The following is a 15,811-nucleotide window of genomic DNA, read 5'->3' as shown; positions in this document are numbered from 1 at the left end:
ATATAACCCGTATATTAGACTTCTTTTTTATTTTGATAAACCTGAAGATTTAATGCAAATCTTATGATCTTAAAATTCTTAAGTTTCGTTAGCAATGGACATGCTTCTCTTTGAAGACGCAATAATTTTACACGAAAATGTAAGCTCTTGGAACTATCCGTTTCCTATATCGGTTTATTTTTGTTTGTAACTTGTTAACCGACTCGTTTTCCCGAAGATGAATATCTCAACAAGTTTTCTTCTTTTTTCGTGGAAACCTCTTCAAAAATTTATGACCCAGACCAGATATGAATAAGCTACCTGTGGAAAATTGATAAATAAATGAAAAGTAAGGATTAAGGAACAACTATGATTTTTTTGGGGGGTTCGTTTTTCCTTGGACAATGGGCTTTAGCATAAATGAATTCGAGGCTGTTTAGTTTAGATTGAAAGAATCTTCAACGGATGACTTTCCATATCTGATATCTTGCCTTGAGCCTTTAATCAAATAGTTCAATTAGGAGAGAAAAACCCAGAAATTGAGGAAAGAGTGAGAGAAAAATATCCAATTAGGGGAAAGGAGAGATGGAGGTTGGGTACAGTATCATCACATCGTTTGTGTTCTTTCTCTTGGTCAACCTGTCTTTGCCACGTTTCACTGAATCATTACCACGATGTAAAGCTTGGTTGGTCCAATCAATCCCAACGGATATGCCTCATCTCCTTCGTGTCCCTGGTGTCCTTTCTACTGGTAACAATCTTATCTGCTTCAAGAAACTCTGCCCCAAAGTGAAAAAAACGAAACTGATTTTGTTTTTCTTTGACCTTTTTCTCGCTTTATAGGTGATGTGTTTAACTGGTTGGCTTACAACTCTACGGACAAACTAGATATAATAGCTCAGTATTGGCAGTTAAAAGCACATCCGGAGGATTCTCGTTCAGGGGAGTATGGGTACTCAAAGGATGATATGAATCGTTTTGGTGCCCATCAAGGTTTTTCTGTTTATAAAGCTCTGGAAAATGCAGCTGATCGAGATGTTGATATCAGGTTATATATTTATGGATTCAATGTCTTCCTTTTTTAGTGAAATTATCAATAGTTTTATTGTTTCTAAATTGAAAACATTTATGAAACAAACTGTTATATTGGGAAAAACATGTAATGCTTTAAAAATTACTTAGTGCACTACATATCATGGTTAAGAGGTGGGGTCGGTAAGCTGTTGAATTACATACAATTTTGCACATGTAGACGCATTTTAATTTGATTCCCTTACGTTTTCTAATAGCTGTTTCTTGTTGCATCTTTTCTTACTGCTACTACGGGTGAATTTTTTGTTCTAAAATTATGTCTTACACAGAATTATTGTATTGGAAATGAACCATAACTTGTTTTTTGAATAGCATGTCATTAATCCCTTGTGCTTTTAAAAAGCTGTTGTATAATTTCACTTTTCCTAATATCAATCTTGAGCAAGGAAAAGTTTTGGCCTTTTGCCCTTTACCGTTGGATATTGCTTTTGGGGGGAGAAAAACTAAGAACGAAGGGTACTTGGATCCGAAGTCACTGTTTGTTTTCTCCTGTAGACTGCAAATGCAATTCTGTTAGCAAGTTGAAGAGGATATTTGAATAGTGAATACTGCCTGAGATAAACATGTGGAATTCATTTAGCTAACAATTTGTATAATTTGAAGCTGCTCTTCCACCAATCAAAAAGGGAGAAACATTTCTGAGAAAATGAATTTTTGGTGAGGACGGCAAAATTGAGAAATTTACATTTACTAGTATCTTGCATCCATCAAAATCTATAGGTATACCGAAAATGATGGCATTTCTTTCTTCTGTTTTCAAATCTTATATTACTAGTTTATATAAACTGATATTTTCCATTTCCAGAGAACTGTAAATGAATCATATTTTTCCATTCCTAATCAAATCAGTTACTTTTTTCCAGGTTACTACAGCACTATGGAGTGTATCCTGACTACACTGAAGAGCCAACCAGCCTTGCTTCAAGAAGACCAAATGTCAAGAGTGTGACTTTATTACTTGATAAATGGTGGGGTTCAGGCGTTGTCCATGCAAAAGTTTGGATATCAGATAATCGAGATGTATATATAGGATCTGCAAACAATGACTGGAAATCTCTTACTCAGGTATATGAAAGATCATACAGTACTGGTTTATCATGGTTTGGACCTCAGATATAATTATGTCATCAAGAGCCTGAACCTTCATTGGCTTGAGGAATTGAGAGTTGCTATAGCTACTGGCTCATGGTCAATGATTATTGTTAAACTTGACATTATTGAACTATATTATCCACTTGTATATTGTAATTTGTGAATGTGACATAAAGGGATAGTAAGTTAGCATTCTGGTTCCTTAGCTGCTTCTCTCTTCTTAAATGCATTCTTAGGAATATCTTTTCTTGGTAGCAGAAAAGAAAGAAATTTTTAAGGAAAAATTTTATGAATGCAAAAAACAGCATAACATAGTTTAGTGTATCTAGTTTATCAGCTGTTAGAATACTTTTTCCTGGTGCTCATAAAAGAAGTTGGCTGAATAGAAAGTCTTTCACTTGGTCATGAGAATCGAGATGCCTTCTAGTGACTTAATTATGGTTTCTGTACTTGGATGAAATGAGTGGAATGCCTAATTGAGTTCACTCTTGTTCCTCTGACAGATGCAGAACATGGTTGCACTAACATATTTTCTTGAAGTCATGAATTTTTCTTTTTCAATCATCACATGTTTTGTTTCTGTTTGATGATTTTTTTAAAGTTTGTTAATGCTGCTTATTTGCTCTATTGGTGAAATTCTACGTATTGCTAATTGTTGGTTCCTTTAAGATGCGAAGAGATTAGTTTTCCACTCATCTTCAGGCATATACAATATAACCCATATTATTATATGTTTAACTGTTGCAAAATTGTCTTTGGTAATTCATATCTTTACTCCGCCAATAATCTCATCATGTTATTTATGGTTGAACCTTGCAATAACATGTCCTGATTATGTTTTCAGGTGAAGGAACTTGGAATTTATCTTGTTGGTTGTCCAAAAGTAGCAAGAAAGGTTGGGGTCTACTTTCAGAATCTATGGAGACTTGCACATCTTAATGTTTCAACTTACACAACAACAATATTAGACCAACAATGGCAGATTCAAAGAAAAGTTCCCTGCTGGTCACATTTCATTGAGTCTGACATGAGATGCACGTAGGTTAATGGTCTTATTTTGAAATTCTTGTTTTCAGAAGTAGTATTGCCCAGGTGTCACAAGTGTTTATTTAATGCGTATTTCTTCATGAAAATGCCTGCATATTTTGCATTGCTCTGCTTTTGTTACTGTCGTTCACCTGTCTTCTTTGCACTCCTGAGCGATGTATGAAAATCTATTTATTTCAATGATTCTTTTTTGTTTTTTATTAATCTAATGTTGAGATTGGGTTAAGCAATGCATTATATTTCAATTTAAAAGCATATTTCTTTTAGGTTTGGCTATTCTTTTTGCTTTTCTAAAAAATAGGAAGAAAATTCTCAACAATGCATTATATGTCATTTCATGATATTTTTTTTCTATATGCTTATAGAGGATGTCCTACAATTGGACTGCTGGCTAACAAGCATAATAGTCTGTTGATTTCCCCTAGGAAATTGTCAAATATTTTCTTCCTTTGGATTGCACCACCTTGCTGACAAGTTAATGGCTTTACATATTTATTCTTATCAGTTCACCACTTCCTCGTTTTGTGGAGATTCCATTTGTGGCTGGCTATCCTACATTATCAGACCCTAAAATATTGAAATTGATTATTGATGCTCCTGGATATGGTTATATAAGTCCAGTGCCTCAATCAAGCTATCTGTCGTTTGCTCCACCAGAGGTAAGTGGCTAACTCTTATGTCTCCCTAAAATCTTAAGGCTTACTAAGAATTTGGACTCGTTTTTTCATTTCTCACTTGAATCATATTGGATGTTCCACTTGTTTCCGTTTTTGGTTTTGGTATTTTTCCCTCCTTATAGGACCACTGCAATAGCTAATCCTTAGGAATGGAGATTTTGTGAGCAACACTAGTAGAATAGCATACTTGAAATCTTATAGGAAACAAAGAGTTAAAGGTCCTCAAATCCTATAGGTAACAAAGGTATATCGGATTCATTATAACCTGAAGTCAAAAGGTGAGGCTACCATCCCATTTAGCAGGGAGAAGAGTTTGGATTGTATACAACTATTGAATAACTGATCTCATTTAAGTAGTTTTCTTGGCTATTTGGGTCTGGAATGTTGGGGCTATCCATATCTTGTGGATTGGATTAGCATATTCATCTCTGTTAGTCTTAAGGGAAATGCTAATCAGCTGTCATGTTTCATTTTTCCTTTTCCTTTTCTTTTTTTTTTGTTTAATCTTTTATGCTTCCTATTTGATACCAATTGTGGTCAGCAGCTGTCATTTGGCAGGTTCCAGCCCGATGAACAGGGATGGCTGGATACAATTAAATCTGTTGGGGACGGAGGGACTGTAAGGATCAGTACTATGGATTGGCTTGGTCAATCCCAATATACGAAGCAAAAAGTTTATTGGTCATCTCTTTCAACTGCTGTCTCAGAGGTACCTTCACATACCATTCTTATTGTTTTAAATTCTTGTAAATCAATTTGGATATTGCTGTAAAATTGCCATGTAGGTATCTTCTGGGGGTGCTCATATAGTCGTACTAGACTGAATGTGTCCTTACCAAGATGATACTTAAGCATCTTGGAGTTGTAGTGACATTAAGTTCTGACAATATTAGCAAATACAATTGTTCCCTGTAATATCGCAGTCACATGAACATCGGTCCATTGCCAGCTTTTATTACTTGACTCATTTTAGTGGATTAATGTTTTTTTCCTCCTCTTCTGATGTTTATATATGGTAGGTTGTCTTCTCCAAGCATGCAAAAGTGAAGATACTGGTAGCATACTGGGCACATTTTATCAACAACACTGATCTCTACCTCAAATCACTTCTCTACTCCAATGTCCTCTGCTCTTCTTCACAGAACAATAAATGTTCAGGCAAAGTCGAGATTAAGTACTATAAGGTGCCAGGTTACAACTTGACCGGACCTGCCATTGTCAAAGGAAAGCGTACTGGGAATATCTACCCGGCCTACACCAGAGTCAATCATGGTAAATATGCTGTTAGTGACGTGCTTGCTCACATCGGTACCAGCAACCTCGTTTGGGATTACTTCTATACAACAGCCGGTGTCAGCTTCGGGACGTATAATCCTGCCATTGTTTCACAGCTTCAAGAAATCTTCGATGCGGATTGGAATTCGCCCTATGCTGTTCCTGTTCAGGAGTTGAGTGATGGTCATGCTTATTCCAGTTGATGATCAGTTGATTTTGCTGTAGTAAGCTAGTTCGAAAACAACGAAATTGATTTCTTGTAATAGCCACTTCACCCAGACAGAATCCATTTGCTTTAAATTGATCATCTCTAAGCTTTGATACTTATTTACCCCAGAAATTTGTAATGACAATCAATACTTCACCTTTGTTCGTTTGTTGCACTGGAAAAAAACATGATTGGAATTTAATTTCTATAATGCGGTAGACGTATCCAAGCTTTGCCCAGGCCTAATGCCTTCCCCTAATGATTTTAAAGAAAAATGCACTCCCTCACAATGACACGACACAACTAAAAATTTTACTTTCAAAAATTCCTAATGCTAAGACTAATATCTTCATTATTTCCTTTTGAAGTTCGGTAAAGAAAAGAAATCATTTTTTCTTTCCGAAGAGTTAATTGCACACTAGCTAGCACCAAGCATCCAATTGCGGAAAACTATGTTTCATTTTGGGGAGGAAAGGGTAGAGCAGCTAGAATTATGCATAACTCTTTACGATTGGTGCCTTCCCTTCATTTTTGCTCCACTTGCTATTCCAAGATAGGTGAGAAAGTAGCATGGAAATGGCCACGCCTATGTTACACAGCAGTTGCACATCTCTTCAGGATAAACAAGAAGGCGATCCATGAATAGAAAGTTTCAAGTGCAGTCCGCCAATTAACTACATGAGACTTAATATCAAGATAAGTGATCATACAATTGGATAAGAAGATGTTAGAAAGAGAAGCACCCAAAAAGCTGACTATATTTTTCTACAGCTGACAACCCCCATCATAACTACAACAAAATCCTACCACTTTTCTACACTTGCAACAGTTTGAATCTTCTTTACCTGTTTAGGTTCTAATAAACCTCAGCATCCTTCTCTAGGAAATAGAATGCCTCCCGTGTCTAGAATATGAACCAGATGACTTTGTTGCATTCCCAGGAACCATCAAAGTTGGGCTTTGCGAACTTCCGGAGGTCTCAGGACTTCTGTTTTCCGCGTGCCCTTTTCCCATAACCCACAACTTGTCAAATATTCTTCTAGATCGAGATGGCAACAGCTTCATGCCACTTTTACTGCTTTTGCTATTCTTCTTGGACAATTTACCCTTTTTTTGGAATCCATCCTCTTTTATCTTAATTTGACTCATTTGTTTCTTGAGGGAGTTGCAATCTTCAGCTGCAGTCTTCTCCCATTCTTCATCAGTGTTTGTCGTGGAATGGGAGGTATCAAGAGGATTGTTGTTAAGTGATCCAACTCCAGCTCCAGCCCTAACCTGCTCAAAGAAGAGAACTTGAACTACAACCCGTAGTGGAAGTCTCTCATTTTGTGCAGCATGCATTGACGCATCCATTGTAAATTTCTTGACATCCATCAGCCCACACATTTTCTTTTTTTCGGCCTTCATCAAGCTTGGATGCTCCTGCAGACATAATAACCAAGCATCATGAAAAACCAATACAGATTTGTGTAACTATGTTTCTAAATCACAGACATTACCCCGTACTAAGGACATTTTTAGGTAACGTAATTTTAACGGACAAATTTCACACTTCACACACAATCAGTCAAACCTACAACCCGATACTACTAGATCCCAACAGGCTGCTTCAAGCAGTAAGAAAATTAATCAAGCAACTTGTCTTCAACTAAGTGGTTGACTAAAAGGAGACCATATTTTGTTTCAAAATCAGAGATAGAAAATATGGTGTTAGCAGATAGAAAGGTCCCAGTTGAACTTTGAGTAGGACTGACAACAATTCTGCCCTCTCTACCAATAACTTTTTCCTTACACCTAACCCTCCATCCCTAAACTAACTAAAGCTGCATTGCTCGGGATTATACTGTTATAACATTACAGATCTTCCAAAGATCTGCAAGATCCAGATGCTGTCACAGAGTCATAAATGGTGTTAAAACCTATCCAATGGTTGCATGGAAGTGGCCTAGATGTACCTTGAAAGCATTCACTAGTCACAACACAATCTGTAATAGAGTATCAGAATATATTCTGAAAAAATTTATATATACGCATTCAACTAATGGGAGCTACAATTTGAAAAGATCAATTAAACTGGCATTCATAGTGTAAAAGCCTACCTTTAGGTACATGTCAATGGCTTTATAAAGCCCATCATGAACTGGTCTAGCAAACTCAGGGATAGACTGAGACAAGTCAATGAAACTGGCAACGGACAGATTTGGGTCACATGCAATTTCTTCTAGATACCCATCAATCAGTTTACCAACACTCAACAAGGATCCATGCCCTAAAATAAAATCAGTACATCCCATCTTATTCTTTTCAACATTTAAATCTTGACTACGCTTTTCATGCATCATATATTGATTCACAATAGACTGCACCATCTCAACATCATATAAGGTAGTTTGGGGAGACCGTGCTGGGATTAATAAATCCTTGACAAAAGCTTCATGCAACTTTAAACTTATCCTCTTCACTAAATCTTCCTTTGCTGAATCATCCAACCCAACCAAGATGGCAACTTTCAACAGCTTCAGCAAGAAACTACACGAACAACCCACACCCTTATCTGAAGGCAATAAGCATACAATTGTTTCCACCAGTAATTTATTCCTCCAGGAATGTACATCAGAGACCAAGGCATCAACAGAATCTGGCAACCATCTTATGGCGTATGTTTTCAGTGCCTCACCAATGACTGCACCATCCATTCTTCCCTTTGATTTCACAGCAGTCATGACTCGCTTGTAGAGATCAATATCTAGCTCACATATATCTTCAACCCACCAATCCTTAGGGACAGATTCAATCTTCTCCCGAAATTTCATACCATTGTCAACTATTTCATCCTGTGCTGATAACTTTCGGTTATATGTGTAGGACCATGTGATGTTTGCCGGATCCACAGAGGTTGTTGATGCAATGGAATCAATGCATCTTCCAACGATCTTCAGGTTTTCAGACGATGGTAGAAGAGACTTGGTGGTTTGTAGAACAATAATGGAATCTTTCCAGCTACGGAATATACTAGAATTAAGAAATACTTCGATTTTAAAAATTAGATTACCTCGATCAACATCCTCTGTCATCTCTAGGTATTCAGCCGCACAACGAGCAGCCACAATATTGTAAGCATTTAAGGTAACGATCATCCCATAGCAGAACTTTGCACAAATTTCAAATGATTTTGGCCCACCAGGAAAATCAACCATATTAATTTCATCACATTTCTCTTCACTAGCTTTCAGTACTAGTTTTTGCATGCGGTTGCTCTTAGACAATAGAGGGAACTGCCAAGGCACATAAAAGCATAATTAACAATTATAGTTAGCAGCTGCACTCCACAGACATAGCATTCTAGAACTTATTGATAAATATAAAATCTTAGTCTAGCTGAGAGAAGAGATCACATAAAGAAAAAAGATTCATCTGCATTCCCACAACATTAGCATCTATAATAGCAAAGAGAAATCTGAGGCAACTTCTGCAAAAAATTATAGGAGGAAATGTATGACTATCATCTAACAGATTTCACAATATCAAAATTACACTACGTTGACAAAATTTTGCATACATAATTCCCATGAAATTGTAATTATAGCAATATTTTTCTGAAAGAAAAAAAAGTTAGTTGAATAGTTATTTTGAAAAAATACATTTAAAATTTTCATGAATTTTATACAGAATATAAAAAGAAAACTGTTTCAACATGAACCAAATATCAAAACTAAGCTATAAATTCGGAATCTTTGAACACATTAACCTAAAGAAGCATAGAGATGGATTGTGCAAACCTTGTGAAGGTAAAATTTCACTTGGCCAATGTTTATGGTGACATCTGTTGCCAAATCAGATGTGACATACCTGCATCAACAGATATTCTCTGTTAAGCCCACAAAGAGGAAAAACTTAAAGCCAAACATAGAGACACCAACAAAAACTTAACCCCGCTACCCCAAAAGAAAAACACACACACACAACAGAAATTGCATTCATAAGGAATATAATAGCAGATGAAGATAATAACCTTAAACAATGAAAAATAAACAAACCAATAGCCAATTTTGCCTCGTTGGATCTAGAGAACGAACTGAGGTTATCGCTCACTTGACAATTACATTAGAACAAAAAACCTCTTCGCCATCCACATAGCCCCAAGCTATTCAAATCAATGGCTATGGTCAATGGACTGGAAATTTCAAACTCTGTGAGAAACTACATGCTATCTTCTCAAACACCTTTGTGACTTTTAGGTAAAAGTATTGCCCCTCTTAAACATGAAGAACAGGTATAACAAACCAGAAGCCCGGAGATGGCTTCAGTCTCAGCAGTCAAGTATTAGCATTATTGTTAAAGACAAATTCAGGTTTATTATTATTATCATTTATTTATTTATTTATTTTTCTTACACCCAATGAGATTAATTACAACCCCTACCTTTACAAAAAGACACAGCCACAGCTTTCTAGAAAAATATTAGTATCTCACAGTCTTGTCAATAAGCAAATAAACTAACTGCACCTACTGACACTCTCATTTTATGATGCAATTAAACATTGTTCAAGTTGAACTTGAGGGTTAGTCCAAACGGTTCACCCACCTTCCTTAGGAGGTGGTTTCCAGCAAGGCGGAGGTTTCATTGCAGCACTTGCAAATTCCCCTACCCCAATCTCTCCTAGGCCTTGGCCTCCCACGTACCAAAAAAATAAATCATTCCCAACGAAGGCTGCAAACTGACTAATTATCATATTAGAGCTCTTAAGCCTCTTTCATTTTTCCCTGTCTTAATTAGTTGTGTCATCTTGAAAAGATGAAATTTGAATGTCAAAATATTTGTTTCACAACAGCTAACGCAAAAAAAGATCTTGAGGGTAACCCACTAACCAAAATGGAAAAAATCATTCACTGAGACCTTATTAAACCTGCTAGTCAAGGAATGTATGCATCCCAAATCACAGTACAAAGTTCTCGTAACAAATTGACGCATCCAGGGCACTAGACTAGATCACTCCTAGATACTCTGCCCTTAGCAAGACAATGATAAACTGATTCGGTTATGAGAAGTTGTTGTAAGGGGAAGAGACTTTTGGACATGTTATGGTGTAAAAGCTCGCCCCTAGTTGGGAGATGGGAAATGCCTGATGTTAGGTGGAACATGCTATTGTTTACAGGAAGAGATTCTTACAACGATGATTAAAGGCCTGCTTCCAATATGCTTTTCCACATTTGGACCACTAACTCATCAATAAGAGGACAGGTTCAACAGCTGGACCACCTCCCAGATACCCCATCTCTTGTTTCACTCTTCCATCCCAACATAAAAGAATAATAATTGTAATGAAAACACCATGTGGTTAATCTGTCACCAAGCCAAAAGAAAATAGAGAGAAAAAGATAAATTACTTGTTAAAGTTGTGACTTTTCCCAATGGTATGATTAACCACTTAAAGTTCTCTTTTTCTTAAGGTGTATTTAAAAAACCCCTCACGCAGTATGAAATCAGTTGAAAAAACAAAGAAAAATGTTCATACACAGCACACAAAATACTAGTAAAACATACTAACAAATTATACATGTTCAGTAGAAAATGGCTAGAGGCTAGAGCTAATGAACTTGTATTGCATCTCAGAACCGTACGGACTAATATGCACAATACAAACATGGGGAGAAATCACCAAACCCGGGAACCAAAGCCGAAAGTTAAACATATCTGGAGAAGACAGCACAACGGAAAACAAAGTGCAAGGCAAAACAAAGCAAAACCAAATCAAACGGAGAAAACAGAAAGCTAAGAAACATTTTAAAAGAAGAATAAAGGATAGAAACGACGATGAAGAAGATTTGCATTGGTTTGTTGTAAAAGAAAAGAATGTTGAGTGAAACCCATCTTACCGGATGCATTTGCCATCAGCTTGGAAGGCGTCAGGCTTCGAGCCAAGCTTCATAAACTTCATTTTTGTTCTTTTCTCCAAAATACCCTCACCGAAGAGAAGTAACAACAAACAGGAAAATCCCCCTTCAAACAAACTCAAGAAGCTGGCCTAAGTTCCTTGTGCCTTGTGGCTGTGGAGCTGCCCATAGTAGGTACAACTACCAACGACAATGTTTCTCTCTGTGTGTCCAAACCCAGACCAGACACCGACAGCAGAGGCAAAGAAATGGCTATTGTTCGGAAAAAGTAATTTGTGACTTCAAAAAACGAGAAAAAAAAATCTTTTTTAATACACTAAAATTCTAAAAAATGGAACACGCAATCGCAACAGCAAGAAGACAAGGAGAAAGCATTAATGAACATTGGACTGAGACGACAACAAGAACAAGAACACCAACAACCCCTGCTTCCTTATCCTTCTCCACCCCTTCCTCGAACTCCATGCTGTTCCCATCCCATTTCCAGTTCCTCAACTTTATGATGACATTGATGACGCTTAATCTTAATTACCAAACAAAACTCACTAACAAAAATAAAACCCAGAAATATAATTCGAAAAAGGTATCCAAATCCCAAGAAACCAAGCAGAGGGTGGCGTCAGAGACACAGAAAAAGAAAATAAATTTATGGGTTTACGAAGAGAAGAAGAAAGCAAGCAAAGCCAACAAGAGAGGTAGGAGTAAACGAAGAGCTCAAGGACAACGGGTCATGTGTATGAATGCTGAGGTTGTTTATATGAGGTACATCGTATCAATAAATTCTCGCCGCCCTTAAATCAGCCTGATTTGCTGATATATCAAAGATCTCTCTCTTTCCCTTTTGCCCAAGGCGCAAATCTTGATGAATCAATCTCTTTCTCCCTCTTTTATGGTATGGTAAAAGACTAATATATATCTGTGCGTAAGTGATCAATGGGTGATCAGCTTCCCCAATCTGACGCACGTGTGTCGCAAATCCAATCGTTGAACCCTCCCTCTTCCAAAATTTCTTCTTTGCTTTACTTTTTTCGCTTGCGAGCCGAAGCAGTAAAAATAAAATAAACAATTTGAAAATTTGGGATTTTGTAAAATGTTAAGTTGTGAACAGTGTGGTTTGTATAGGGAGTAGGGGACCATGTTACAGGGTGGCTCAGGAGGATTTTTTATGGATTTTTAAAATTCTAAATGCATATGCATCTCATTTTTATATACATTTTAAATTTTGTTAAATACACTTCATTTCTCACTTTAATTTTTTTTATTCCTATCTTCTCTCTTTTCTTTTTCTTCATTTTCTGACTTCGAATTTCTTGAAGACGAATATCTAAAAGATTTGAAATTTAAAAAAATAGACATATAAAAATTTTAAATATTTTGAATATTTATTTTGAAGAGACTTCAAAGCTTTTTGAATATTTATTTTAAAAAATATTTAATTTTTTAAGAAATGAATATTAAAAAAGAATTAAGATTTTTTGAATTTTTATATCTAAAAAATTTAGAGTTTTTAATTTTTTAAACAGAATAAATTCATCAATAAAAACTTTTAATCTTTCCATCATAAGATATTATTCATTTAATAATTTTATGATACTTTTATAATTTTAACAGATATACATCTAAAAAAATTATTAAATATAAAAAAACACTCGCTGTAAATTAACAGCTGCACCATTAGCGATAAAATGTAATTGACTCACCATGCATGATGTAGTAACTATTTGTACGAATGCTTTTCATATTAACTATTTCTTTTCGATTTACGTTTATTAGAATTTAATACATATTGCAAACATTATTTATTGCATAGTATTTGGTCGAAAGAATAAAAGTTTTTGCTGTTAAATTTATACATCTCGTATATTAGAGTTAATATTTTTCAATAACTCTAATATTAGAGATTTTAATTTTTTTATTATCAATAGTTTATAATTAAATAAAATTTTTAAAAATTTTAATGTAATATCAAAATTAAATTTTTGAAACTTATATTGTTTTTTTGAAAATTTATTTTTGAAAAAAATAATATAAGTTTTAAAAATAAATTTTCAAAAAATTTGTTTTGTTTTGGATAATTTATTTTCGAGAATTATGATATTTTATAATAAATAAAATTTTGATAACATAATATAATATTAAAAAATATATTTTTCAAAAATACGAAATAATATTTAGATATATAAATTATTAAAGATATTTTTATCATTTATTAAAAGTTAAAATTGATATTTGGTGTTTGAGAATTTTTGGAAAAAAAGTTTTTAGGGGTGTAACAAAAAATTTTGGTGTTGCGTTTAGAGCATGCATTCGTAATGCCGTTAAAGCACGCCACCCTTTTCTTTACCGTTTTGCCCTCTTTTTCATTCTTTATTTACTTCCTCTTGCCACCGTCTTGCTCTTTACTTTCTTTTACGCGCTTCTTTCCCTCGCGCGTGATTTCCTCTTTTTTCCCGTTTGACGCGTAGCTTTGTCTTTTGACTTTTTTACCCCTGCTCCTTTTTCTTATTAAAGCTTGGGGCCGCGATGTTCCTATGAGAAAAGTTTTAGCTTGGTCGTTTCGTGTGAATCAATGAAAATATAACACGTGTCAAAACAGTATTCTTTAGCTTATGTGTCCGTTTCTGAATGGATAATGGAGATCTTGCTGTCTTCTCCTGTCATATTCTTGTTCGGGATTAGCCGGGCAGCAAACATCCTTTTAACCTATAAAATCAAAGTTTTTTTTTTTGTAATCTACAAAGTGTCAGAAAATTTACTATCATAATTAATTAATTAATTTATACACAATAAAATTTTAATCTGAAGCAAAGCTTCATTGGGCAAAGGTTTTGTAAGTAATTAACAATTACGAAGAATGGTTGTTAGAAAGGGAAAAAGGTGAGAGTTTCCCTCAAAATTAAATTGAAACAAACGAGGTGTTATTTCAGCTGTTCATTTGAAAGTGTAATTCAAGTCGGTGAATTGATTCAACGTTGGGAAATTTGAGGCTTGAAATTGAAGTAGATGTGTTGGCCTCTCGAGGTGCAAAAGAGAAGAGCGAATGAGAAAGGCTTTATGTGGTAGAAATAATAAAATATATCTCATAGAAAATTTATTAATTTAATAATTAAATTTATTAATTTATTTATTTTGTAGTTTAATTATTAGTAAAATTTTGTTAATGAGGATGACAGAAAGGGGTAAAGATATAATTTTTTTTAATTTAATGATTAAATTATAAAATAAAAAAGTGGTTAAAAATTTTGCCTCACTATATTAACAAGTTTTTTATTTACATTTTTTTCATCATTTCTACAGAACAAAGCCTCAAAATTCAAGTGATTTGCAATTTTCAAGGCCTTCAACGTTTAGAAAAGCTATACAAAATTTTTAATATGATATTTAAATTTTTTTTAAAAATTAATGTAATATATAAATTAATTAATTAATATTATATTCGTTCATAATATAATTAATTTTAAATAATGATACATAATAAATAAATAATTTTTAAATATAATATTAATTAGTAATTTAATAATTTATATATTTTATTAAAATTTAAATAATATATTTAATATTTTGCTATGATTGATATTACCCCGAATGCAATTAACGAAAAAGGATAAGCTCCAAGTTACAGATGATAGCCACATGTTTGGCCTCCATTGTTCACGAGTAGTGCAAAATCATGGCCACTTGTAAAATCGGATTAATCTTAAAAGTTTGATCATGGGAGACTATAGGATTGGACTGATGAATTGTAATTAATGACCGCCAAAACAGCTTTATAAGCTACTTAATTAGGATTCATAGGCTTCAACAACCCAAATCATGTTCCTAAATGCTTGTAAAAAATTAGAAATATTCATAGTCTAAACTAGCTTTAGAAAGCATTAGTTCCAACTAGCTTCGAATACATGCACACACTATTTTCTTTTGTCAAATTATTAAGTAATCTTTTTATTTATATATAATACGATCATGAATATCTTCAAACCTTAGATATATTTTTACAATGAATTTTAAATATGCGATTATAATTTTAATCATGCAATAGAATTTTGCAAAAGTAAATGATAATAATGAAAGTGCAAAAATCGATTGACAGGATCAAAGTGGCAAAAAGGAATAAATAATAAGAGAAAAATATTCCCAAAAAAATTAAAAAGAAAAAAAATGCATAGTGATCACAAAATTAGGCATCCATTCCAAGTCTCTTTTTTTTTTGTACATTTGCCTGTCTAAAGTTAGATATCATTCTTCTTCTTAATTTCTACCATTTTTAATATATAAAAAATGAAAATGAATCGTGTCAACCACCAAAAAAGAAAACAAATGTATATATTTTTTAATCCGACCATATTCTTGTTCACTTCATATTATAGTATACAAAATCAACAGTAACAAAATCAAAACAAGTGAGATTTAATTTCAGATTAGATCAATCAATATTTGATTGATTTATATCTAATTTGCATGATAAATGAAGAAAAAAAAATGAAGGGATACGTTTGATAACATTTAATTTTTGAAGTGGATTGATTGTATCTTCTTATCTTACTTG

The 15,811-nt window shown here is 34.1% G+C and overlaps 2 protein-coding genes across 3 annotated transcripts; one reads left to right on the top strand and one right to left on the bottom strand.

Moving 5' to 3' along the window:
* Positions 1-43: 43 nt before the first annotated feature.
* Positions 44-5,594, top strand: LOC111284869 (uncharacterized). The gene is made up of 7 exons (XM_022873935.2): positions 44-730; positions 823-1,027; positions 1,935-2,136; positions 3,008-3,201; positions 3,716-3,869; positions 4,432-4,596; positions 4,907-5,594. The coding sequence occupies exons 1-7, from the start codon at positions 565-567 to the stop codon at positions 5,363-5,365; spliced, it is 1,545 nt and encodes a 514-aa protein (XP_022729670.1). The 5' UTR covers positions 44-564; the 3' UTR covers positions 5,366-5,594.
* A 389-nt stretch (positions 5,595-5,983) lies between these two features.
* LOC111284868 (phototropic-responsive NPH3 family protein NPY1-like) lies at positions 5,984-12,148 on the bottom strand. Of its 2 annotated transcripts, XM_022873934.2 has the most exons (5): positions 11,248-12,148; positions 10,541-10,714; positions 9,150-9,219; positions 7,470-8,645; positions 5,984-6,792 (listed from the first exon to the last, which is right to left on the bottom strand). In XM_022873934.2, the coding sequence occupies exons 4-5, from the start codon at positions 8,616-8,618 to the stop codon at positions 6,250-6,252; spliced, it is 1,692 nt and encodes a 563-aa protein (XP_022729669.2). In that variant the 5' UTR covers positions 8,619-8,645; positions 9,150-9,219; positions 10,541-10,714; positions 11,248-12,148; the 3' UTR covers positions 5,984-6,249. The 2 variants fall into 2 exon arrangements, with proteins under 2 accessions (XP_022729669.2, XP_022729667.2); XM_022873932.2 differs by lacking the exon at positions 10,541-10,714.
* Positions 12,149-15,811: the final 3,663 nt, after the last annotated feature.

Source organism: Durio zibethinus, chromosome 6 (assembly GCF_047325235.1).
Source record: "Durio zibethinus cultivar Kanyao isolate XHJ-2024 chromosome 6, ASM4732523v1, whole genome shotgun sequence".
Lineage (NCBI taxonomy): Eukaryota > Viridiplantae > Streptophyta > Magnoliopsida > Malvales > Malvaceae > Durio > Durio zibethinus.
The sequence above is the reverse complement of the archived record's forward strand: the minus strand, read 5'-3'. Positions and strand labels throughout refer to the sequence as shown.